The sequence below is a fragment of the Heloderma suspectum genome, chromosome 3 (assembly GCF_057233095.1).
Source record: "Heloderma suspectum isolate Gila_16-S chromosome 3, 16-S_ref, whole genome shotgun sequence".
Lineage (NCBI taxonomy): Eukaryota > Metazoa > Chordata > Lepidosauria > Squamata > Helodermatidae > Heloderma > Heloderma suspectum.
In genome coordinates this window covers 110,865,041-110,892,291 of record NC_139460.1, presented here as the reverse complement: position 1 = coordinate 110,892,291, position 27,251 = coordinate 110,865,041, and the positions used below count along the sequence as shown (strand labels likewise).

Genomic DNA, 27,251 nt, shown 5'->3' with positions numbered 1-27,251 from the left:
TAAAGAATATATATCTAAAAGAATTAATTCCTGTAAGCGACACAGAGAAGGGTAATGGTCACTCCTTGGGTTAGGCTAACATTTGAAAATGATCTCTGCAGTCTAAATAATGTCTGCATGTTCAAATACTATGTTGAAGACCATGTAAGATCAGTGGGGACAGTTTGAAAGCGTTGTCTCCATGTTCAATACAAACATACCTTTTTCTGTCCTGTCAGTCTAGTGGAGTTTAAACCAGGGGAAAGCTGGATGTGGAGGGTACCTCTTGGCCAATGCCAGTGACATCATCAGTACACATACTCCCAATCCCTAGAACACTTTGGTAACTGTTGCAAATTTACTTTAAGATGAATGATGAATGTATACATATGTAAATAGATACAGATTAAAATATTTTAAGGAGGTAGATAGCCCATCAATAGGGACAAGAACTGATGATCAAATCCAGTGATCAAATTCAGTAATCAAATTCCTGGCATGTATATGATTAAAGCCAGTTCCAAAGCTAGAATAACACTGCAGGAGAAGAACCTACTATGACCAGCGCTAGATCTGTTTTCATCCTTAGACCAAGTTATAAAAAGTTATACTATTTTTCCATTTAGCCGATTATTCTCTGTTGTTGTTCAGTCATTAAGTCGGGTCCGACTCTTCGTGACCCCGTGGACCATAGCATGCCAGGCCTTCCTGTCCTGCGCTCTCTCCCGGAGCGTGCTCGAGTCCATATTCAATGCATCGGTGATGCTATCTAGCCATCTCATCCTCTACCGTCCCCTTCTCCTTTTACCTTCAATCTTTCCCAGCATCAGGGGTGATTGTATAATTTGTATACAATCTTGTATAATTTGTCCATCTAGCCCAGTAACATCTAGCAGCTAGATTCTAGCCCTGTATTGTCTAGTAATGCTGAGATGTTCACTACGGTAATCCAGGCCCAAATGTCACACCCTTAACAGTAGCAATAACAATCCTCTTGCCCATCCTGCTTCCTTTCATTTTACTGTCATCGACTGCAGTCCTTGCCATTGTTTGCCAATATTGCAACAAACTCAATATGCGGTAGGAGGCATGATTGCTATATTAGAATCAGGAAAATTGTATGAATGGTCAAAACTGCCTACAACTTCGCTTTGATCCATGCTAGCAAAAGGAAATGAGATTTTCTGAGGGCCATGGATACAAGTTCTTTATTCTTCAACCATTCTCATTTGAACATAATTCTTATGTGCGTTTCTATCTTACCGTCTCTCTAGGGTAGAAGATGAAGCCCTCTGCCATTTTCTGTGACTTGCAAAAGTATCCAGTTGATTTAAGGGGGCTCTCTGAGTCCTATTTTCTCCATCTTGTGGAGGACTCTGGACAGCCACAGTGCTTTGATAAGAATTTATATAGCATCAGCATATCCACCCCCCAAAAAGGGTAGCAGGAAAGGCAAGAGTTCATCGTCTTTTGAAGCCTGATCTTATTTTGTGTTTAAAATATTTTCTTGTTTGAACTTCCAAAATTTTGAAAAATGCCCTGCCAGTTCCAGGCCAAATAAAATCCATTATCCCTATATCGCATGTTTGAAAGAATGGGCTATGGCCAGAAAAAAAGTCTTACAACAGCCCTGCAGGGTATTCCACTCCCTAATATTACAGATTAGCAGTGGAACTGAGGTTGGTTTGAATTTGTAGCCCCAAATTCACCATATAAAATACCTGTCAAGTTGCAGCAAAAGTCAGTCTTTTTAAATTGCAGCCTCAGGCCCCCTCCTAGCTTGGATACAGCACACAGTTGCACGTACAAGCCTTATGTGCCATTAACTTGCATGTATACTCATTCCACCTTAAAATGTTTTGAAACTCCAGATAATTAAATTTTGTTCACACACAAGCCATGTCTTTGTTGCTACTTTTGTCCCTTCGCGGACCGGCTGGTGCTAAAATTCTGGGGTTCTCTATCAGTTTCTATTAGTGCTGTGCCTATAAAATATATATATACCCTCACATTTTTTACCATTCTAATTCAATTTGATAGAAAATAAATTGCTTTTGAAAATAAATTCAAAAGAGAATAATATTTTTGAGAAATTCTCCTGGGTTGGGTTGTTTACTCATCTCTCTGGCAGCCTGTAGCCTCCTTGGCATCCTGCATTTCAATTAAAGTCCAGGAGAAGACGTTATGAGGTAATTCCTCCCACAGGGCTTTTTCAGATCAGGAAGTGCAGGCAGCCTGGGAGGCTGCACAGCAATGGAGAGATATGTAACACAAAGATAAAACACACACAACACCCTTGGCCACCTTGCATTGATTAGGTAAGGTCAAAAACACCATCAAAATACATTCAAAATAAATTATGAAATGCCCTGAGAATGTGGCAGAAAAATGTCTTTTGTGGGGGAAGAAAAATTTCAGGAAATTGGAGGACAGATTTTGGCTCAGCACTAGCTCTGCCTTTTTCCTGGAGCTGGACACAACACTGCCTGCTCCTCACACCTGCTACAGGGCTTTCAGGAAGTAGCATTATTATAAGCGTCTGCATTAGGGACAACATGTATCCACAATCACACCTCAGAAATGTTCGGAGGACTCTGGGGAAAGTGTTGAACCTTGAAGAATGACAAGAAGAGCAAAGTCGAAATTTCTCAGAAGACATTTCTCTCAGAAAGCTCTTAGATTGTTATTTTCTTACCCCACCATAGAAATAAAAGGGCAGTTTGTAGAATTTTATCCCAAATTACATCACCATTATTTTTGGGGGTGGCTGCCTTATGGTTACCACTATCCCATAATGCCCTGGAATGACACTAGGCATGGGGCATTGTGGACGATACAAAGTGGGTTTAGGCTGCCAACACTGTTGCTGCTATTGCCACTTGCAGTGGCAGTGCAACCTCCCTCCAAACCCTTAGGAAAAAAGGAAAAAAGCTGTGCTGCAACCCCTGCCAATGGTGAGCCCTACCTGCAAGACTCCGTTGGAGAGTTTCTCCTCCCTTGGAGAAATTTCTCTGCCCCCAAATATGGTGAAGTATTTCGAGAGGCCATTTTGTGCACAGCACTAGCAGGCAGGGTGACCAGTTGTGTGAGGCTTTCCCAAAGAATGAGGTGCCAATTCCATGGGAAAGACCCATGCGACTTACTGCAGCTCTTGTGGTTCGGTCATCTAAACCAGACTTCCCCACCCTGGAGCCCTTCACGCGTGTTGGACTGCAACCATGCTGGCTGGGAATTATTGGAGCTGCAGTCCAACACGTCTGGAGGGTTCCAAGTTAGGGAAAGTTGAGTTGAATTAAACATTTTCCCAGCTGTGCAGGAGCTGCTCATAGATAAGGGAGTTGTACACGGCTTGGACAGCATCAAATGTGAGGAGAATGGTCTTCTCTCCACTCCGTCTCCGCTGTTTTGTTTTTTACACCGGTTCTGGAAGAAGGAAGCTAAAAGACTTGCACCCTGTCACTTAACTCCTCTCTATGAATGAATCTCAGCTATCTTTTCCCTAGTCCAACCTGTACTGTTTTGTAAATGGTCAGGCGCAAACATTCCAACAGTAAGTGTGGGCTTGTTGTTGTTGTTCAGTCATTCAGTTGTGTCCGACTCTTCGTGACCCCATGGACCATAGCATGCCAGGTCTTCCTGTCCTGTGCTCTCTCCTGGAGTGTGCTCAAGTCCATATTCATTGCATCGGTGATGCTATCTAGCCATCTCATCCTCTGCTGTTCCCTTCTCCTTTTGCTTTCAATCTTTCCCAGCATCAGGGTCTTTTCCAGTGACTTTTCTCTTCGCATTAGGTGGCCAAAATATTTGAGTTTCAGCTTCAGTATCTGTCCTTCCAATGAGCAGTCAGGGTTGATTTCCTTTAGGATGGACTGATTTGACCTCCTTGCAGTCCAGGGGACTCGTAAGAGTCTTCTCCAGCACCACAGTTCGAAAGCATCCATTCTTCAGTGCTCAGCCTTCCTTATAGTCCAGCTCTCACAGCCATACTGGGAAAACCATAGCTTTGCTTATACGAACCTTTGTCAGCAAGGTGATGTCTCTGCTTCTTACTATGCTGTCTAGGTTTGCCATAGCTTTCCTCCCAAGGAGCAAGCATCTTTTCATTTTATGGCTACAGTCACCGTCTGCGGTGATCTTGGAGCCCAAGGAAGTAAAATCTGTCACTGCTTCCATTTCTTTCCCTTCTATATGCCTGGAAGTGATGGGGCCAGATGCCATGATCTTAGTTTTTTTAATGTTGTGTTTCAAACCAGCTTTTGCACTCTCCACTTTCACCCCAAACAAGAGGCTCTTTAGATCCTCTTCACTTTCTGCCATTAGGGTGGTATCGTCTGCATATCTGAGGTTGTTGATAATTCTCCCGGCAATCTTAATTCCAGCCTGTGATTCATCCAACCCTGCATTTCTCATGATGTATTCTGCATACAAATTAAATAAGCAGGGTGACAATATACAGCCTTGTCGTACTCCTTTCCCAATTTTGAACCAATCAGTTGTTCCATGTCCAGTTCTTACAGTTGCTTCTTGACCCTCGTACAGGTTTCTCAGGAGACAGGTAAGGTGGTCTGGTACTCCAGTGAAACAAAATAGCTATATTGAAAAGGTAATTAACTAGAACTGACAGCAGACTCAGCACTTTATTAGCAGATATGCTGGTGGGGCTTACTAGTGGTGTGTTTCAGTACCCTTGATTAAACTGGGTTTGTAAGGCAAGGCAGCTGCAGACGCTTTTATATTTAGTTCTCATTTATTTTGGTTCTTTTTGTACATGCAAATGAAATTACTGGGCTGTTTTTGCTTAGTAGACAACATTTCTTCCACAGAGTAAAAGGAAAAGATTTTTCTTCCTGTACTGGCCAATGCGAAGTGCTGTTTCCACTAAAATGCAAAACGTTTCTGCTGCTGGTGCTGCCTTTCATTACTTTAGAAGACAAGTCAGGCCTGTCTCTCTGTTAACTAAATTGGAATTTTGCTGCAGTTACTTTTTTTTTGGTCTAAGATGGGGACAGTTACATTTGTGTTTGAGATGGGGATTTCATGTTGTGGGCCCTAGTACAAATGTGAGGGTTAATAAAAGGAAACCATGTCCTCGCTTGAAGCTCTAGGCCAGGGGGGCAGAAACACAGGTCTGGGGCCCAACCCCTTTGTGAAACACCTATTTTTGGGGTGGTTTCCTGGCTTTTGTGCAGTCCCCCTGCCCCATTCCAAAAGATTGAAATGCCTCTCCTAAGGTTTAGTGACTGGCAGTAAAAGCTTTAAGCTAAAATATACTGCTCTTTTTGGCCCCATCCACCACTGGAATGTGGTCCCCAAGAGCCTTCAGGCTGAAAGACGTTGAGCACCCCTGCTCTAGGGCCAAACCCTAACCATGTTTATTTCCTTTGGAATTAGCCACGTTTAACTGGACTGAACTTACTAGGATTCTGCAGCTTGTGTATAGGTTTCAATTCATTAAAAGAAAAGGAAAAAGAAAAGACAATGCCATTGAGCCTCAAGTACTTTTGAGGGAATCCACAAAACATCTCAAATAATCTGCGTTGTGATACAAGTTCCCATCGGTGTTGTGTTATCCAGAACAATACAATGGCACCAGAAGCTTGGGTAGTTGCATTGGAGTAGTAGATGTTTTAAGGACCTGCTTTGCTAAGCCTTGGGCTAGCACGATCCTTGATCCACTGTCTGTATATTCAGGAGACTAGTGAGGAGAATCGTTTAGGATTCATGAAGTGATTGACAGGCTCCTGATGAGGAGTGGCTGTTCCCTTGCACTCAAGGGGCTATTGTACATCTCTTACGCAGTGCCAGCTGCGGGTTTTTGAGGGCCCTTGGGCAAGGCACCCTCAAGGGGCCCCCTCCCTCAGTGTGTTTACTGTCTCACCACCATTGCCAGCAGCTGCTCTTGCTCCTCCCCCTCCTCCTCCCTGCTACCACTTGCTTGCCAGTGAGAGAGCCAGTGAGCAAGTAGGCAGGGGCATCTACTGCTTCTCTTCACCACCACCATTGTCTGGGCCAGAGTGAGAGACAGGTGAAGAAGCAGGTTGCAGTGGTGAAAAGGCTCGTCATTGGGCCCCTGCTGGGGTGTGGGCTCTTAACAGCTGCCTGACCATGCCTACTTTTGATGTCAGCCCTATTCTTACCTAGGACCCAGCCAGAGAACAAGTCACAGTTTGGGTCAACAGAGCAGATTTGGGTATGCATCTTTTAGATTCTTCATGATTAGACCACACAGTTTAACCACTGTTGATAGCACTCTTCAAGTACTTGAAAGATTGTCACAGACAGGAAGGCCAGGATCTTCTTCTCGATCATCCCAGAGTGCAGGGCACAGAATAATGGGCTCAAGTTACAGGAAGCCAGATTCCGGCTGAACATCAGGAGAAACTTCCTGACTGTTAGAGCAATACAACAATGGAACCAATTACTTAGGGAGGTGGTGGGCTCTCCCATCCTGGAGGCATGAAGATGAAGCTGGACAACCACTTGTCAGGGATGCTTTGACTTGGACTCCTGCATTGAGCAGGAGGTTGGACTCGATAGTCTTGTAGGCCCTTTCCAACCCTACTATTCTATGATTCTAACCATTGGGACTAAAAACAAAAACTATTTTTTCCTGGGTATTGTTGCTGTGCTAGTAGCAAATAATGAAGATAGTATATTTTTTCAATTGACTCATCTGTGGAAATTCAAAACCAGCAGGTTTTCAATGTTTCAGAGAGATTTTTGTCAGATAAAATACCAATGATGTTAATAATAAAGTAATAATTTGTATTTTATCCCTTTTGCCTGCAAAAGAATCTGCATTTCTTCCAACCAAACTTTGTTACAACAGGGGTGGGCAACTTGTAGGCCAAAATATCTGGAGGATCACAAGTCCTATCATTGCTCACCATGAGCTATGCTGGCTCAGGCTGATGGGAATTGGTCAGCCCATGAAGCTTATTGGTGGGAGATTCAGGACAGATAAAAGGAAGTGCTTCTTCACACAGTTAAACTATGGAATTCGCTACCACAAGATGTAGTGATGGCCACCAATTTGAATGGCTTTAAAAGGGGGTTAGACAAATTCCTGGAGAAGGCTATCAGTGGCTACTAGTCCTGATGGCCATGTGCCACCTCCAGTATCAGAAGCAGTGTGCCTATGTACACCAGTTGCTGGGGAACATGGGTGGGAGGGTGCTGTTGCATTCATGCCCTGCTTGTGGGTTCCTGGTTGACAGCTGGTTGGCCACTGTGTGAACAGAGTGCTGGACTAGATGGACCCTTGGTCTGATCCAGCATGGCTGTTATGTTCTCAAAACATCTTCTAAGCCACTAGTTACCCACCCCTCTGTTAGAAGCGATCATCTTAACCTACTCTGGTCTCATATTTCTCTGTGTTATACATCTACAACCTGTAGCTAACCTTAACTTTAAAAAAAAAAACCCACAAAGCTCTATTTGACACTAATTGATTCCCAAGAGAATATATCTTCAAGCCAACTTGAGGTAATGTCAGATTTTTAAAGGATGGTGTGATGTCAACTAATTTTACAAGTCAAAGCTGTGTTGCATTAGTGATTTCATACTGGCTTGCAAAGCTGTTTTTCATCACTGCATTACAGATTGGGACATTACAGCATTTCTGATTAAATCATGCCTTCTGTATCAATGCAGATTGTTCCAGTTAACTGAAGATGGGTAGCTGTGCAAGGAAAAATATGTTTTGGCCTATAGCACCATTTTACTTAATACTATCCAGCATCAATGACGTATTGTTCTAAAAGTTTTAACAATGGCATTTCTCTGAAGATGATTGATTTTGCTACATCTGCATACTGCAGTACTATGCATTTGCCTTAACCAGTGATAGCAGTAGCAAATCACTGTTACTGGGTTGCATTCAAGGGGACCTGCTGTGCTCTGGATTCCATTCCACCAGCAGGACCCACCGCTTGTGGAAAAGAGTTTAGCTCTTCAGAAAGCAAGCCTCCAGATGGGCAGAGGTGCTAGTTTCTTGACTGGGACAGAGATTGGCGGAGTTCCGTTATGCAAACTCTGCTGACCAGCTTGTTTCTGGTTCCTTTCCAAAGTGCTTAATCCCAGTTGCACAAGTGGTATGGGGGGTGGGGGCATTGGATACTGCCCATTGTCGTCTTCTCTTTCTACAGAAGATGCAATTAATCACTTTGGACAATGGGGTGAGCAATGCTATGGCCCCTAGACGGAGTTTGGAGGGCCGTAGGATATTTCAGATTCCTGGGTCTGAGGCCAGAGACAGCACTCCAACCTCGGACCCAGGAGAGAACCACACCGGTGGCCTCTACAAACTTGCAAATGTGAGCCTGGAGAGGAGCGAAAGGGGGCGGTTCTGTGTGCAGGGAGGGGAGGAGACTGGGGCAGCTGGCTTACGAAGAAGCCTCCACCTGCCCTAGCCTCCTTCCCTCCCACTCTGCAGAGACCCAGCTACATGGGCAAAATCACCCATCTAGTGAAAAGCAGGGTGAGAGGTACACGGAGGAGGAGACCGCCTCCGAGCGACTCCCACTCTGCAAAGCAGCCCTGCCAGCCTCCGAATTCGGAGGCTGATGGGAATCCTGATGGGATTGCACCCTGAGTTAGAGTACTTTTCCCCAGAAGAGTTTCTGTATAGAAAGACATGGTCTATAAACAGTAACTAATAATTTGGAAGACTTCTGTGGCAGCTTTTTTTGCAGTCAGGAAAAATGGCCGTATGCTGAAAGGAAGCGAGGTGTGAGGCACTTTCACAATGGAACATCAAAACATCGCCATACGCTCTTTCCAGTCATTATTTACATTTCCTTTGCCACGACTAAAGATGACTGCTGCAGTAACAGTGTTCCCTGTTAACAATGCAGCTGTTCCTATGACTTGATCCTGCAGTAAATTCATCATGTGGTGTTAATTGCACACTCTTGCTGCTGTGGAACAATAATCAAATCACAAATTCAGTTTTGACGTTCAGCACCCAAACAGGCAACTGTGTCATGATAAGGTAGGATTCTAGGCTTACTGTAAATGACCAGTATATGCTGACATGCAGTCTGTATGTACTTAACTCCTCCCCTTGTGTGAGCAGTAAAACTAACCAGAAAGTGATAGCTTATCATGACAGCTGAACTTAGGATCCTGGTTTGTTTCTCCCAAACAAACCAGGCTAGTAAACTGGCAACTAACAAGGGTTTGTTGTAGGATTACTAACCTGGTTTGTTGAATTCATTGGGGCTTACTTCTGATTGGGCATGCATAGGATTGTATTGTTAATCTGATTCTTCTCTCTCTCTCACACACACACACACACACGCACGCACGCGCGCGCAAAGGGAAATTCAGGAATGGTACACTGTGACTTCATATTTTTCACAAGCCTGCTTCAATTGCTGCCCTTTCTTTGGAGGGGTATTTAATACCGCACTTCCCAAAGAAAATGACTTGGAGAAATGATTACCTCCAATAGTTTAAGTGTGTATTTTTCTGCACATAGTCAACTGTGGCCCACTATAAAGGTGGCCTCTAAGTTAATCACAAAGTAGTCATTTTGAATTTCCAAAAATTCCATAAAACACCTCAGAACAAAGCTTTCTGGGAAAAACAAAACAGCAGCTCCTTTGATTCTCTTCCCCTCCCCATCCCCAAGAATTTTGTCTCATCCACAAAGCACAGCTGAAACAAAACTGCTACATACACATACAGGGCCAAAGTACACTTATGCCCTAAATAAATATTCTTCCCCCTTCCCACCATGCAAGGATCCAGCTCTCTGTGGCATACTGTGTACCATGTGATAAGTCAAAATGTACACCAAACGTAACATGGAAATCAACCATGTATACAAGTCCAGAGTTGGAATACATTAAAGATGTAAATGATCTCCATATTTAAAAATTTGTACATGTGATGAGACATCAAATGTAAGCTCCTTATTGGAATACCTGCTAATTTAGCATGGAAATATTACATATATTCACAAAGAAAGAATGGATGTTTCAGGTGTGTTCCAATTCAGCATGCTGGTTAACATGATACGTTGAGTAGCAGGCAAGCTTATGTCCGCTTAACTTAATTGTACATCATGCCACGAAGGCATGCCTGTGGAGGTCCTGTTTTAAAATAATGTGGTTTGGTGAGATAATTTTCTACAGAATGTGTCTGAAATCCATAAGATGTGTAGCACATATGTGCTAAAATATGCACACAAGCCAGAAATGACAGATCATCATATATATATCTAAACCACATGCATGGCTGCCAGTTTCTCAGGTTGAAAGGCTTCATTCTCACTCTTGAGTAGTGGTCATTAACTACACAAATCTGTTATGAGCCATTTTAAAAAAATAATAATTAAGAAATCAATACTTTTTAAGGCCAAACTAGACGTGATGTTTGTCATGCAATTTCTTCCTGCACAGCTGCTCTTCCTTTAAACAATAGCTAATGGGGCTCGGGACTGAGCAGGATCAGGCCCAGGCCCACAACAAGGGGAAGGAGGACTTTAACCCTTTGCCTCCACTGCAGTCCTGATTGGAATCAACTGCTATTTGCAATGGAAGAACGCTCCTTTTGAAGGACCAGCCCCTTGTGACAGATGTCTTGTCTAGTTTGGCCCTTAGATGGTTTTGCTTCCTGATCAGCTAAATGCAATTTTGTAGTGAGTTGAAACACACAGCTTAATCTCATAAATGTTTATTACCTACTTGTGTAGCAGACAGAGAAAGGCAGTTAAAACAAATTAATGAAAAAAAAGGCTTTATACATGTTTACTTCTGAACTGAAATCTTACAGCCAGGTTTCAGCCTAGCAGAGAAATTTCCTGTACTATTACATCTGAGGAAGAACTCAAATAACTATGCTACCATAGTTGAATATATTGTAGTTTGGACAACTACTTCAGTTGTCTCTAGAATATCAGTAACGGTGGCAAAAAGTAGTCACAAAATCTGTGACAAAACCAGTATACCACTAAAAACTAAAGAAGTCATTTTTGACCAGGACAGCCTACAAGACTGGGTAGTCTTTAACCTTTTTCCTAGCACAACTGAGTGAAAACAAATGCTACTTCATTTTCTGCAAGGCCGAAGCCAGCCAAAATGAAATTAGTTGAAGTATATTTAAAAAGAGAATTTTCCCTATCCCCTGCAATACAAATGACCAATTCAGCTCTTCCTGTTGAGCTGGAATGGACTCTGGAAACTGGCAGACACATTCAAAAGTAGAGTTGGAAAGGGGAAAGGAAAATAAAAAGGGGCCTTTTTGCTGACTCTTGATTCATTCACTTAAATCCTTCTACTTGGTTGAGCATCAAGATATGCAGCTCTGAGTCTCCTAAAAGGGAGACAGAGAGAGACACACACACACAGTGCTCAGAGTTTCAGGGGAATAATTGGCCAGTACTTGGGCTGCTTTTTATCACAGTTCCTATCAAAGCCCAGCTGCATGGTGGTCTCCATAGCTTGGATTTTGTTGGCACCCGCACCGTAGAGTTTCTTCATTTCAGCCATTCTCCTTTCGCCGGGCTTCTCAGCTGGGGGCTGTGCGGATCGGCCTGTTGACTGGTGAAGGTCATGGTCAGCTTCGACGTATGTGCCCTGGTGTTCTGCCTCAAGCTGCTGCTGTTTTCCTAAGTAAAACACAATGCACTTCATGAGCTGTTCTTCAGTTATGCCAGCCACGTATGTGAATGTAAAGATGGATGTATATACTCGTGCTGTGCCAAACCACCCTCCCACATTTTTTCAACCACTCTCGTTCAATTTGATAGAAAAGGAATTGCTCTGGGAAAGAAATTCAAAGGAGAAGAACATTTCAGGAAAATTTGCATGGGATGCGTTCTGGGTTCTTGTGGTTATCTTACTTATGAGACGGCTGAGGAATGTGTGCATGAGTGTCCTTTCTTTCATTGTTTACTCATCTCTCTGGCAGCCTGTAGTCTCCTTGGCTTCCGCATTTCAATTAAGTCCAGGGGAAGACATTATGAAGTAATTCCTCCCATAGGACTTTTTCAGATCAGGAAGTGCAGGCTGCCTGGGAGGCTGCACAGCAATGGAGAGATGCATAATAGGAAGATAAAACACACTCAACATCCCTGGCCACCTTGCAGTGATTAGGTAAGGTCAAAAACACCATCAAAATAAATGAAGAATAAATTATGAAACGCCCTGAGAATGTGGCAGAAAAATGGAAGCTTCTTTCATGGTGGAAGAAAATGTTCAGTCAATTGGAGGACAGATTTTGGCTCAACAATAGCTCTACCTCTTTCCTGGAGCTGGATACAACACTACCCCCCTCACAGTTGCATTGTGGAAGGTGCAAAATGTGGAGTGGGCTGCCACTTGCAGTGGCAGTGCAAAAAAATGGAAAACGCTTAGGAAAAAAGGAAGTTGTGCTACCTAGTGGAGAATTTTGAGAATCCATTTGTGTATATACTTTTGTATATATAAAAAGGTAAAGGTGTCCCCAGCCAGTCGTGTCCGACTCTAGGGGGTGGTGCTCATCTCCATTTCTAAGCTGAAGAGCCAGCGCAGTCCGAAGATGCTTCCGTGGTCATGTGGCAGGCATGACTGGACACCGAGGTGCACGGAACGCTGTTACCTTTCCCGCCGAGGCGGTACCTATTTATCTACTTGCAATTTCTTGCTTTCAAACTGCTAGGTTGGCAGAAGCTGGGTCTGAATACGGGAGCTCACTCCGTCACGCGGCACTCGGGTCTCGAACTGCTGTCCTGCCAACCTTCCGGTCTGCAATTCAGCGTCTTAACCACCAAGCCAGCATGGCCCCTTTGTATATATACAGCCCTAGTATATACCGATAAAACAAAACCCATTCAAAACCAACTTTAGCCTTGCAAGGGTGCTGGATCTCCTGTTACAACAAGCCTGAAGCATAATGTGATATAAGGGACCATATTATATCCATCTTACAACAGCTGTACCATGCACAATTCAACATGCTGGGGATTACCTGTAAGCCCAAAATGGCTTGGGCTGGCCCCAGGATGACTCAGGGACTGTCTTCTTCCATACCAGCCCGCCTCCCCAATAACATCCACAGGAAAGGCTCTGCTGCACGACCCGATGGTGGCAGAAGCACAGCTGGCTGGGACCTGGAGAGGGCATTTTCTGTGGCTTACACTGTGGAACTTACAAAGTTCTGTTTGCCTGCACCCCTGCTGCTTTTCACTGTCTGGCTAAGACTTAAAAAAAAAAAAAAATCTGGCAGACATTTGAATGTCTTTTGTGACTGCTCCTCTGATTTTTAGATTGATTATATCTGCTCCACCTGTTTCTGCTTTTACGTTGTTCATCGAGGTTTGGTTGGTTGTTATTGTTTTTTTACAATACCGTAAGCCGCCCTGAACACTACAAATGCAGTGGAAGGGCAGGACATAAATATGTTTAATACACTTAAACAACAGTTCTCATGTAAATTATGTGTGTGTGTGTGTGTGTGTGTGTGTGAGGAATTTAACAAAAGGAATTGAAGGGAGAATGTAAAGATGCACGCCTATTGTAAATGCTTAAGAAAGAAGTGTGAACAAATTATTAAAGCAGATTTTGCACTGGAAAACAGACATATCATATATGCACGAAAGCTAAATTAAACTTGGTCTCGTACCGTAAAATGGAACAGGCCTAAATTGTTTTGCAGCTGTGGTGATGAAATGATAAAACAGGACAATGTAACTTTAGCCGAATGTCTGCCAATGAAAACTGCTGACACTTTCCAGGGGAAGAGAAAGGACAAGTCTCAGCCTGCCATGCATACCCAAGCTAAGCGCATCTTGTGAAACACAGCTGTTAGTACTGTGTTTACGGACACCTGCCAAATTTACACACCACTGAATGCTCACACAGACACACAATTTTTCCTATTATACACCATCCAAGGCAGCAGCAGTGGCAGCGTGATATACTATTAAATAAAAGTGACTGGTATTTAGACAGATACTCTCAGTCTCCTCACTGCTTGAATGACTTTAATTTCTGGTTAACAATGTAAAATGATTAGCTTTGCACACTCATGGAAATAGGTTATGGCCAAATTTATCGGCCAGTTTAAAAAGTGAATAATTTGGATCCGCAAGTCATTCTCATGCTGCATCGCCAGTTGAATGGGAACTTTAAAAAAGGATGGCATTTAGAAGAAGACTACTATAATTATTAAAGTTGTCACACTGGAAGACCCAGGAAAAAAATCAGACATGCCAAGGCAGTTTCCGACATAACTTTTAAAGAAGATATGCACAGTTTAAGAGCCCGTCTTCAGTCTCTATTCATACATAACTTACAAGTTACATGCCACTCTCTTCTACTGGCTCATGCTATTTTTCCAAATGTGTGTCTTTGCAGGAAACAGAGACATGTGTAGACCTCCTTATGCAACAGCTGTGTGCGCCTAAAGTCACACCGGAAGCAGCCCATCTTTGTTCTTGCTTACCCTCTCCAACAGTGAATGGGAAAGATTATTATCTGCCAGGAGAAGAGTCTTTAATTTTATTTATTTTATTTGGATTTTTTTTTACCCTGCTGTTCAGCCCGGAAGCTCTCAGAATGGCTAACAACAGACTAAAAAACCAACATAATAATTTTTTGAAAGTCAGAGCAGCTTCCAGAATATGCTAGTGACAGCTAGGTCAATGTACAAACTAAAATTAACACATCTAAGAGGCCTGGGCACATGAAATGTTCTTCACCTGGTGCCAAAAAGGTATCAGATGCATGTTCAAGCAAAGCCTCCTCGGGGACAGAAGTCCAAAGTCAGAGTGCCACAACTGAGAAGGCCCTGTCTTGGGTTATCATCCCATGGAAGGGGTTACAAGAGGGCATCTGAAGAGAATTTATTTATGGCAAGCATGGGGAACCTCCATTCTCTGGGCCAGATATGGTCTGTGGGGTTCTGACTTACAGGGTTCCCCTTCTGACTTGCCAGCTTCTTCCCCAGGGTCACCTCTCTCCTTGGCAGGGAAAAGCTTTTCTTCCCAGCAACTGATCAGAGATAAAAGTCCTCGCTGAGCACTGAAAAAGCTCTCCTTTTCAGAGCTCAGCAGGGAAAAGCTCTCATGTCTGATCAGCAGGTGATCAGAGATAACAGCTTTTCCCTGCAAGGTGAAAGGGGCGGGGCCTGTGGAGGAAGCTGCTGAACAATTCAGTCCTACTTTCTTCTGAGTAGATATAAAATTAGCAAAAACATTTTGGCCCCACCCACTTTGCCTTTCGACTCGCCCACAGATGGAATACATCTCCTGAAGACCTGTCTCAGATTGGAATTTGGCCCTTGTAATGAAAAAGGTTCCTCACAATTGCTTTAAGGGGTTCAGACAAACCCCCATGCATTCAAGGAATGTGTGATGGGGGTAGTGAGCTGCGTGGGCTCACCAGGTCGCTATGCCCCCTGTGCATTCGATGGTATGCAAGAAGGGGCTCTATGTGCACAATGATGTACATGTGTAGCAATCCCCAACACAAGGGGGTGGGAGTTCTGCTCTAATCAGGAACCCCCCTCATGTGGAGCCCATGTGCCAAATGCGTGGATGACAGGGACATGGCCACTGAATGTGTGAAGACAGTTTGTCTGAACCCCCAATTTCAGAGTAGGTTTATTCAGGAGAAGACAGTCCTAGAAGTAGCCCGGTCATAGGCCATTTAGGATTTTAAAAATTAGAACCAGCACTTTGAACGGTGCCCAGAAAGAGAGCAGGAGCCAACCCAGCTTTCGCTGCTTTTTCAAAAAGGTAGATGAGATATGTTCCATTTGCCCAGTACCAGGTAGCACTCTAGCTGTTGTACACAGCACCAACTAAAGTTTCTCAGCAGTGTTCAAGAAGGTACTAGCAAGGAACAGACTAAACTCTGCATACTTGCTGCAAGTTTTAAAACAGGGGCAGGCAACTTATAGACCTAAACATCTGGAGGGCCGCAACTCCCACGATTCCTCACTACTGACTATGCTGGTTAGGGCTGATGGGAGTTGTAGGCTAAAACATCTTGTGGGGGGGCATAGGTTACCCACCCCTGTTTTTAAAGAACAAATTGGCTAACAGTGTCTACAGGCTGAATGTTATTATGGTTTCTTCGTGCATTCCTACGTTCTGCAAATAAAACTACGGAGGGTAACAGACTACAATGTATTCAAGTACAAAAATGCTTTTTCCCACTCCGATGAAACCCAGAAAAGGCTGGGGAATAAAAAGTGGGTAAGAATATTCCTACCTTCCGAGACTACACAAGATTCTATACCAGGGGAAAGCAACTTCCAACTCCCATCAGCCCCAGCCAGCATAATGTATATAATGAGTTCATGGGAGGCCAGCACTATAAAGCAAACAAACTAATGTTCTGCCAATGCACAAAAAAACCGAACCACCAAATTGGAAAGCAGGATTCATTAGTTTAAGGTTGTTCAACCTAAAACATTATATATTTCCCAGTTCAGTCTTGCTTATGGCAGATCATTGGGAGCATAGGAATTAGAGCAAAGGATAACTTTAAAGCATGTAATTTATATCCAAGATTCCTGAATGCTGAAAACACTAGCAGCAAAGACTCTGTCTTTAAACAGATCCATCCCAATCTAATTACAAATTATGGAACAATTTTGTTTCCAAAAAGTAAGATGGAAATGAGGCATCAGGTTTAGCAGGGACAACAGAGAGGATCTTCTCAGTGGCTATGCCCAACCTTTGGAACCCCCTCTAAATAAGTAAGCGTTGTCCACAAACTTGAAGTAAATACACCATTCATGTGCTATTAGACTTCTGTCTCTGTAAACCCTAGCCCAGAATTTGAGTGCAAAGGTGTGCATAGGGATTTGTGTGTTTGACCGACTGGGAACACCGATAAGGCTGGGTTCGTGACTGTGGGAGCTGTGGAAGGGCGTTCAACTGAACTCACTTACAAGCCACTATGCAGACCTTCATGCTCAACGTGCAAAGGTTTCTGAGGTAGCCAGGCATGGGGATGTTTGGGGACGGAGCATCTGTGCTGGCACATGTCCTGTCCCCAATTTGACTGTAACCGTGTTGCAGGCAAATGCCTCCGTGGCCCTTTAGTCAATCCTTTATAGCAGGGGCAGGCAACATGATATCGCTGGGCACCAATGTGCCCCCAGAGACCTTCCTTGCTGCCCACTGAGACACCCCATTTTCCCCAATTTTTATTCAAAAATACTTCTGTATTTTCTTAGTGGCAGCTGGGATTCCTTCCAAGCGAAGTGGAAGCCTCTAGCTGCTGCCATCTTAATTTTCCATGAATGCCTCTGGGCAGGTTACTGGTCCTTTGTGGCTCGCCATGCCCAGCCATGGCAGCCATTTTATGGTTGTGCCCAGGACAGTTTCTCAAGATTTCCAATTGTGCCTATGGGCTCAAAACATTGCCTACCCCTGCTTTATAGTGCTCCAAGAAATGGTAGCCCTTTAATCAACACTTTAATAGAGTTCCAAGACTGTGCATCTAGAACCTATAAAATTGAAGGATGCACTTAAGCATTTTGTTGACAATGGTTTTTAAAGTAGCAATGAAGAAGTTTGGTAAAAGGCTGACTTTCCCCCCTCAAGCATATGACCTGAATGCTGCAGAGCTGGAATTTCTTTAAGTGAGTCAATTCGCACATAATGTTTCTAATTCTCCAAATCATGATTTACAGAAGGGGTACACAAATGGCCCACTGATACATGTTGTGCAGGTTGCCGACCCTGTCCTCCTCATCAACATGCTAGCACCGCCCACTCTCTTCCACCATGCTTTGCATTTTTGCTGGGCACCATGGGGGGAAGCTTTCAGATCCAGTGGCCAGTATTTACAATAAAGGGCCCTGGGGGCGGTTTGAGTTGTGCACCCCTGGTTTTAGAGGCCTGAGAACATACCTTGGGGTTGGACATTCCATCCACCTACTGTGTGCTGAGATTCAATTAGTTACTTCCCATTTGCCATTACATCTGCCCTGGAAAACTATGGTTTGTTCTTGTCCTCAAAACAGAATGGCAACCCATGGTTTGACTGCATGAGCCCAATGAATGCTCCAGATCCCCTAAACATGATTTAGAGCAGGGATGGCGAACCTCTTCCAGCTGAAGGGCTAAAGTCAATTTTGGAGAAGCTCTTGTGGGCCGAAGTGCAGTGGTGAACAGGGCCAGAAAATACCAAACAAATCCCACCACATCGTTGCTTAAAGCTCTTTCTGCCAGTAACTAAGTCTCAGGAGAGACATGTCAACCTTTAAGAATGGGGGGAAAGCTGCACAAAAGCTGGCAAACCAGGAAATGATTGGTGGTTGTGGGAAAGGGGGTGGGGGCAGGGGACGTGACCACCTGGGGAACCCCAGAGGGCCACATTTGGCCCCTGGGCCAGAGATTCCCCACCCTTGGTTTACAGGATACGGATCATTACGTGTGCTTTGATCCTGTGTCATTGGTCAGAGCATTGGACCTGAAGGCCAGAGTTCACTGTGACCTTAGGTCAATCATCATCTTTCAACCTAGCCTATTTCACAGGATGATTGCGAATGTCCTGAATTTTCAGAAGGAGCTAGAGATGGAACAGTAAGTACGCGGAAAGTGATGGTTAAGGAAGGGACCATACCAGACAGGAGATGCCTACATCCACCCCACCCACAGCTGGGTTGAGTCCTATTGTTCAGAACAGCCTAGCCTGGTGAGTTTTGGTGTAGGGCAAAGGGAAATATGATAATGTGCTGCATGGCCCCCTTCTTTGACCATTTCACTGCTGTTTAGAGCACCCCCTGACGCCCCCCAAAGCATCACATCTACATCGCTCCTCCAGAAGAAAAAGTCAACAGTGACCTGCACAAAGAGACATCCTGCTGGCTTAGGGATCTAATTATCCATTAAAAAGATGGGCTGTCCAGGATGGTGAGAATACTGCAATAGTAGCCAAGTGCTATGAAGGAGATAAAACTAGCTTAAGGATTAGAAGCACAGGCACCTTCCCATCCAGAGACCTGCTGTTTCCGTTCCTTATATAGAGAGATGCATTTCTATACCCAGAGCCAACACAATCATTATTTTGGCACCACAGCATGCTGTTCTTCTCAGACAGAAAAATCCGAATTGGAAAGGAAAACGTAAAAATGCAAACCGGAAATGTCTTCCTTTGTAAAGCCTGCTGTTGGGAGTCTCTCACAAGTAGTAAAGACTGCATCATAATATTAGAGGGCAACCTGCTAAAGAGGACGTGGCTGTAAGATGCAAGGCATTACGGCAGACAACAAAAATGGATTTTCCAAGTCACTGCTGACTCAGCATGCCTTCTAAGTTAAAGGACTTTTCCTGAGGAAAGACAACAATTGTAGAAATCAAATGCAACTGATATCAAGAATACTACATACAGAAGCTAATGCATCTGTATAACGAGTGTTGTACATCATATGGAATGACTAGAAAGCCAGAATGGGAGAGGGACAGGCAACAGCTTTGCATCTCTGTCTGCTAGTCTGTAAAATGATCCATGCTTTCCAACTTCACAGGGTCTTGGGAAGGATTAATGAATTGATGGCCAAGAATAATTTAAACATCCTTGGATGAAAAGATGACCCACAGAAGCAAAGATACCAGGATGTTTTAAAAAAATCTTCTGTGATTTCTTCTTTACATGTTAGAAAGGGTTTATTTCAGCTCTCTCAACGGTGCAGCATTTGCGCACCTCACCCAGGGCTGGCCCTCCCACAAGGCGGGGAGAATCCCCCGTCTCAGGTGGTGTGCCAGGAGTGGCGAACTGCGCGCTCCCCGGACCACCTGGAGAGCTCCCTGCTGCCGTGTTGCTGGAGCGAGGCAGCGGCACTAGTGGGAGCTCTGGGGCGACCCACCAGACCTGATTGACCGCTGCAGCGGATGCCCCATCAGGAGAGCAGCTGGCGGGGCTCCCCAGAGCAGCTGCCTGCCCTCTCTTTGGCTCCGAGGGTTCTCAGAGTGATACAGAGGGCCGGCGGCTGCACCAGAGGAGCCCCCCCCCCCGGCTCGCTCAAAGAACCCTCTCGGAGCGAGCCAGAGGGTGGGCGGGCTCTCTGGAGGGTGCAACTGGCTGGCGTGCTTCTTCAGAGCTGCCCAGGCTCAAATGTCAGGCTCTGAGAGGGTCTGTCCTCAAAGCCAGGCATTGCCTGGCTGGAGAGGTGTCCCGGGAGATCACCTCTGCTGCGGGCGATCTCCCGGGACGCCTCTCTGCCAGAGCAGCCACTTATCCTCCAGAGCAGCCCCCTGCTCCCCTGTTGAGCCAGAGCTAACAGAGGACAGGCAGCTGCTCTGAAGGAGATCTCTCAGTCAATGCCTGGCCCTGAGGAACGGCAACTCTCTGAAGAGTTCCACCGGCTCCTTTCGCTGGCTGGCATGGCTCTCTGAGCCCATCCTGCTCTTCTCAGGGATGGGTGGGCGGGGTGGGCGAGGTCATGGCTGTGGTGGCAGCGGCTTCTGCAGTGGCCGGGGGGGGGGGGTTGCAGCTGCTGTGGTGGCTGGGGGAGATCACTGCCACTGACCTGAAATGGCACTTAGCAGTTAATGTTGTTGGGGTGGGGGAGAAGAATCCAGTCTAATCAGAAAGGTTGTCTTTACTAGGAACTCCAAAGTATGAGTGTCAGAACTTTTCTCCTCTTCCCTAATAAGATGTTCTCAACTAGGATCTTATTTCATTCTGTTAAAGACTGTATACATTCCTGGATAAAACACACTAGCGTGCTTGGCGGCATGGAGAGTAATGCTTTGTAAACGCAAGGCTGAGAGCTTCCTCCTCCACTGATGGCTGTGCCAGAGAAGCTTAGGCTTCTGGGCCAAGGAGAGTAGCGGCTGGGGCTTTTTCTTTATTATGCAAAAAGAGCAACATGACAGAAGTGAGAATAAAGCAGCCTTCCCCAACCTGATGCTTTCCAGATGGGTGGGACTACAACTCCCAGCACCCACAGCCGGTCAGAGCTGGGTGCAGGATGCTGGGAGTTGAAGTCCAACACATCTGAAAGGCATCAGGTTGGAGAAGGCTGAAATAAGGCTGAAATTAAGCGCAGGGTGGAACATCCTCATTGAAAAGTTTATTCCAATACGATATAAATAAAGCCCACTTTGCTACGTACTTGTCAATTGATCTCCCTTCCTTAGCATGTTTATAATAGCTAGGTTGTTTTTAAAATGTGCTAGTCCAAATCCTTTTAGACCAGTCACTTGTAGTTGGCGGCTGTGATTATTTCCAAGATGAAGCAGTACAGATTGTGTCAGAGGTTAATAAGCAAGTTATCCATTCCAAGACTTCTTCCAGCATAAGTTGTTTAAGATATTCCACGAGAACAGTTTTTGGAGTACTAAGGATTTGATAGGCAATTCTACCTTTTGTTGCCTGAGCGAGAGATCCCAGCGGAACTACCGTTTTTCTAAAAGAAGTGTTACATTAATCACATTTTTGCAATACTGTCTCATAACCAGATCCATTCATCATAGAAAGTTTCACCAAAATCCCCTTCCCATTAATGTCTGAAATTTAAGTTCCTCTTTTCCATTGACAGAATCATGTAATGCCATTTACTTACTAATCCTTTTGGCCCAGGGGGACAATAAAAGTTCTTCTGCAAATGTTTTTACACACATAACGTGTGCACATATATTGGGGTATTTTTGCATCAAACTCCCTATAACATTTCTAATTTAAAATACTGGAATCACACTGGACTGTTAACATTTTGCCACTTCACGAAAAGGAAGGTATTTCAACAGATCCAAAATCTGAAATAACTGAAATTAATACCAGAGCAAGATAATCATAATCATAATACAAATATACTTAAGTTAGTGGTGATAGAGCTGGGTTAAGTTGACTTTAATCTTGAACTTTAGTTCCTTTCTTATCAAACCATACTGAATTGACAATTGAAATCTTTAAGTCTTCTTGTTCTGCCCTTTTATCTAAGATCAGCCAGTCAGATATTGCTGCTAATCTTGAGGCAAAATAATATACTCTGACATTAATCAATCCTAATCCTCCAGTTATCTTATGCTTAAACAAGGCTGCTTTAGCAATTCTTGGTGGTTTATCCTGCAATACAGATTTTGATATAATCCCTTGCCATTGATCTTATAAGCAATCAAGAAGCTCCCTACAGCTATCTACTAGTGCCTTTTGCTGACAGTTTGCCCAGCAACACACACATCCAAGTTCTAGGAGTACCTGATCTGTATAAAGTGGACATAGGCACGGGTGTGTGGACCCCAAGAGTCCTTGTTCAGAAGGTGCTCATAAGAGAGCATGTGCCCAAGTCTATGATGTGTGTGAGGCCTAACCATCTAGCCAAGCAAAAGGATGCAAAAGGGAACCACAAAATGGAGTATCTCCCGATGGGTAGCATTACTGAGAATAATATTAGCTACAGATTTGTTTGGCAACTCAGTCCTCACCTATCCAGATGGGGACAGGTAGAAGCACAGAGAGATACACCATAACATGTCAAGGGGCCTGGTATTAACTTGAAACCATAAGAAGTGCCCTGCTCAATTACATTGGAAGGAACATATAGTCCACCATCCTGTTTTTCACCAGGTTGCCTCCAGGAAACCCACAAGCAGGGCCTGAAGGCTGTTACACCTGGTAATTAGGTGCCATGCTGCCTCTAAGCATGGCTCAGCTATCGACAGACCATTTCCCCACAAAAATCCCCACTAAAGCCATCTAAGCTAGTGACCATCACCACATCTTGGGGTAGCAAGTTCCAAAAATTAGGCATGCACTATTCTGTCTGTCTAGTGCCAGTCAGTTTCACTGGGTAGTTCTCTTAAAGGGAGATGCTCTTTTCTATCCACTTATTCTATCCACTTACTCTATCTCAAGCATTCATATTCCTGCCTTACTCATATTTTTCTCTAAAATGAAACACTTTCAAACACTTTAGCCTTTCCTTTAACAGAAGATGTTCTGACCCCTTTTGGTCATTCTTTTCTGCAGCCACAATGGTCAAGGGGTTTTCTCTAGATTAGAAGGTACATTCCCCTTTTTGCCTCTATAACGGGCAGAAATATTATCTGTATTACCCCAATTCATTGGGAGTTGTCTGTTCTAGGTCAAGAAAGACACTAGGTCAAGCCTTCCCCAACTTGGTGCCCTCCAGATTTTTTGGACTACAACTCCCACCATCTCTGACCACTAGCCATGCTGTGTGAGGCCAAGGGGCATTGTAGTTCAAAACATCTGGAGGGCATCAGGTCAGGGAAGGCTTGACCTATTGTCTTTCCTAACCCAGAACAGGTTGGGACGGCTGCACTAGGTACACTATCAATGTACTTCAATAAACTACAGATACCCCTATGAAATGTGTAACATCTACAGGACAGGCACGTTCAAGCTATTCCATAATATTAGACAATGCCCAAAAACTACTTCAAAATTGGTGTAGGATCAGACATGGGCAGTTGCTTCTAGAAGGGATGAAGTCTACCACAATAAGATTACAGGCAGACCAGCCAGCTTTGCACTGCCTCTCCTCCCGCCACAGGACTCCAATCTGTCTCAGCCTACAGTGCTGACACCAGAGAAAGCCAGTAGCTACATTTAACGGAGGATTAACTCAACACATTTTGGTCTGTTTTCACTCATACTGTTTGCACACATTCTATTAGCAAAGCACATCAATATATTGAAAGAAAGTTATTAAAACCAGAAGCTTTTAAAATACCTGCTTTACCATTGGGTCAGTAATAATCTTTGCCTGCACTGTTAAGTTTAAATTGAATTAATAACTTACCACTACAATTCTAAACACATTTGCAAGGAAGTAACCAATTTCAACAAAGCAGAATCTGAAAGTAAATACGACTGATGGACACCACTTCAATATAAAATGAGATATTGATTTTAAAAGTTTCCTTGTAAGGTTTTATGTACACACATAACATAAAAAATATTACTGGCCACTGTATTGCAAAGCTAGGTTTGACCAAGTAAAACTGTGTAAATATAATGACTAACATACTTTTTTTGGGTAAAAGGTTCAAAGTGTTAAACATACTATATGATTGTCAAGTTAACTTTAAAAAAAAATACAAGTGTGTAACTGCCAGGAATAGTACCTCCAGCTGTCTAGCAGTTGTCTGAGTAACTATTGGTACACACACAAAGAAGAAAATAAGTTCCACTGATCGGGATAAAGCTGGTCTCAGAAAGTTTTTTTTTAAACATTAAAATTGTTTCCATGCTTCTTGGCAACACAGCAGGCTGTCCTGTCTATCAGTTTTGCAAGGGGCCCCTTGAGAGGGTGTAATTAAAGTGTTCAACTTTGTGCAGTGAAATTCTACATCCCTTCCTACCACTTTCTTCTAGCTGTCCCTCGTATTTCCTTTTTGTCCCCAGATTATTCTTATCTGGTAAACTGTGTGAAGCTTTATATGCTTTTCAGAAAAAAAATCTATACATGAATTAAAACCCTTCAGGTTAAATCAAATGCACCTTCACTCAACCTGGTTATATCGGGCAGGGTTAGAGCCTGTTACTCATCCACAGAGCTTTTGACTAGAAGGTCAAGGAGCCTGGACTCTGGGACTTGCTTTGGCTGGATATTGGTTTAATCTCCTACTGCCCTTATTCTTCCCTTTGCCTTACCCTAAGAGGCAACTTTCAAACCTGAGCTATGAATCAGCAGGTCCCTGATTTGAATCTTACTTTGAGATGTACTCATCAGGCAGCCTTAGACAAAAACTTTCCCATCCTCCTTCAATAAGTGGATAGCAACACTGACTTACCTTACAGGGAGTTGTAACAATTCCAGCAAGGTAACAGCTGTATTAACACATCACTTTAAGTCAGGAATAGGCAACATGATGCCTGTGGGTACCAGTGCACCCCCAGACCCCCTTCTTGGCACCCGCCAGAAAGGTGCCCTATCCCTCCACTTAAAAAACAACAACACACAACTTACTAGCTACTGGGATTGCTGTGAAATAAGTTTCAAAACCAACTGAGGTTAAGGGAAAGTAAAAGCAAAAGCTTCTCCTCCTGGACTGAGTCTCATTGTGGCTCATGCACATAGCACATGGTTTAGCATGATGTGTGAATGAGGCCAATGTGTATGAAGCCCTCTGAACATTTAGGGCAGCATCCAACACAGTTGCTCTGCTTACACTAGTGACATACCACAGGTATAAGTGACCTCTAGCAATATGCCAATAGTGTAAGCTGACGTGATAGGTTTTCGGGGGAAACCCATTGCGCCAGTTCATATTATTGGCATACAGCTTCAGGTAGCTTATACTAGTGGTATGTCAATAGCATAAGCAGAGTGGCAGTGCTGGATACTGCCCTTAGTGCTATAGAGCCCACTTGGTAACTTAAATGGGTAGGTACATACATACGCCCTGAGTACATACATACCCACACACTCACAGTACTATGTAGAGCTCAAATAAATACAGAATCTAATAAGAAGAACACAAGAGCCAATCAACGTGGGTGAGACCGAATGCCCCAGCAGGAGCCTAGGCCTAGCAAAACTAATGATGTAGAGTACACACACTCATAAAGAAGGAGAATTAGGGCCAAATACATCAGTATGCCTTTGCATTTAATATGCAGCTTTAAAAAATGCAAATAGTATCAGCTGCAGGGAGGGCTGATAATGGTTAGATTTGCAGCAAGCGTGGAGGGGGAATTTTGACCCTTTCCTTCTCTTGCTGCAATCCTGAGGCAAATCCCTCCCTGGTTGCTATTTGCCATGGGAAAATACTCCCAACTGACTCTTACTTTATGTAGTGAGCTAATCACTGGCAAGATTTGTTGAGATGGGATTCCAGTGTCAAATTTGCTAATGAATTCCATTCCAGCAGCTTCACTTTAGAGTAGTCCCTTTAAAACGTTTCTTTTTCTTTTTGCTGATCTGTGGCAATATTTAAGGTACAAGACAGCTTGCCAAGAGCATCTCCAAGCATCGTTAAGGGTCCTGCAACAAAAGGCCACTTGACAGATATGCAATCCCCACTGCCAACTCTGTTCCCATATCAACTCAGGGAACATGCTCATGGGACCAACGATGTTAGCCAGACTGTTTACTGAACTGATATATTTTTTTTGATATTGTGAAATTACACTCTTAAACTTTAGGATTTGAGGAGGAGCCTTTTTTGAAACATCCATATGCTATTTTATAGATTTTAAGAACTTCAGTTGAAACATACTTGAAGGGTCTTTTCATAAATAAATACATATGTAAAAATGGGATTGGTCAGAGTTGCTGAAAACTGCCTGGGAAAAACAAAAGATGAGAGTTCCCACCAAGCAGCACAACTGTTTCAACCTATACAATGCAATTATATAGCAGCATTTTATAATAGCCAGCTGTGGAGCTATCCAGCTGTGGCATGAAGAGCAAATTATTCTAAGTGACATTTTTATCGCTAAGTGGACAGTCTCACTGGTACTCTTCCAAATACTGCTAACGTGCTTTCACATGACTGATGGATTTATTGGTCTCCTGCCATATTCCATCACAAAGCCTCCCTCAAGGGACCAGTATCTCCCTCAGTCCCTTCATCCAGGTGTGCATCTTGGTCCTGCTCATAAGGATAAGAAGAGAAGTGTCATTAAGTAACAGGCAGGTTGACAAGATTCAATGATGTGTCATGAAACACAGCAGGGTCCTGGGTAAATAAAAGAAACATTAACCTAGAATGCTCGCTGAAGCCTGTCAGTGGGAAAAATGTAAACATTTCAAATGTACCTTTTTTTCTTTTCTTTTTTACTTCAATAACACTTCTCAAAGACAATTCATACATTCTATTTTGTTTTTATTTTTTGTAGATAGGAGCCATGACTCAGAGCAAAATAAAACGTGACAGGTCAACACATCTGCCATATTTACATATAAAATGGTGGTTGGGTGTGTGTTCTACTCTTTACCCAAAGAGAAGCGTATGGAGGAACAGAACAAAGACCACATTGTCTGTGTTGTACAGAGCTTTGTTCACTTAGAATGCTTGTGAAATTCCATGCCATCACAGGAGCTCAGCCACTCATTTAACCATCACCACCACTGCCAAATCCTTTCTTCCTTACAATATAGAGGACTCTACAAATAGTTTCATTTCATAATTTCATAGTCTCTTGCTAGAGTATAAACATAGGAATGGTTCCAATCTGTAAAAGTGGAATGCCTATGTCAGGGTTTCCCTATTGACCTGGACCCCCTGAACAACTCCTTAAGGATCTCTTGCCTCCTTAAGAGTCCCACCTTTCTTCTTTTACATTCCCCTTCCCAATAACGTGGGGTTTAGGCTGTAGACATGGGGTGATTAACACTCTAGACACAGAGTT

General features: G+C 43.7%; 1 protein-coding gene across 5 annotated transcripts in view; it reads right to left on the bottom strand.

Annotated features, from left to right (window-relative positions):
• Positions 1-10,233: 10,233 nt before the first annotated feature.
• GEMIN8 (gem nuclear organelle associated protein 8) overlaps positions 10,234-27,251 on the bottom strand; it is a 46,633-nt gene continuing 29,615 nt past the window's right edge. For 2 of the 5 annotated variants that reach the window (XM_084844162.1, XM_084844161.1), the window contains exon 4: positions 10,234-11,593. In XM_084844162.1, coding sequence (XP_084700288.1) covers positions 11,337-11,593 — 257 coding nt within the window. In that variant the 3' untranslated portion in view covers positions 10,234-11,336. The remainder of the gene's footprint in view (positions 11,594-27,251) is intronic. The other 3 variants (XM_084844163.1, XM_084844164.1, XM_084844160.1) reach the window with 2 other exon arrangements.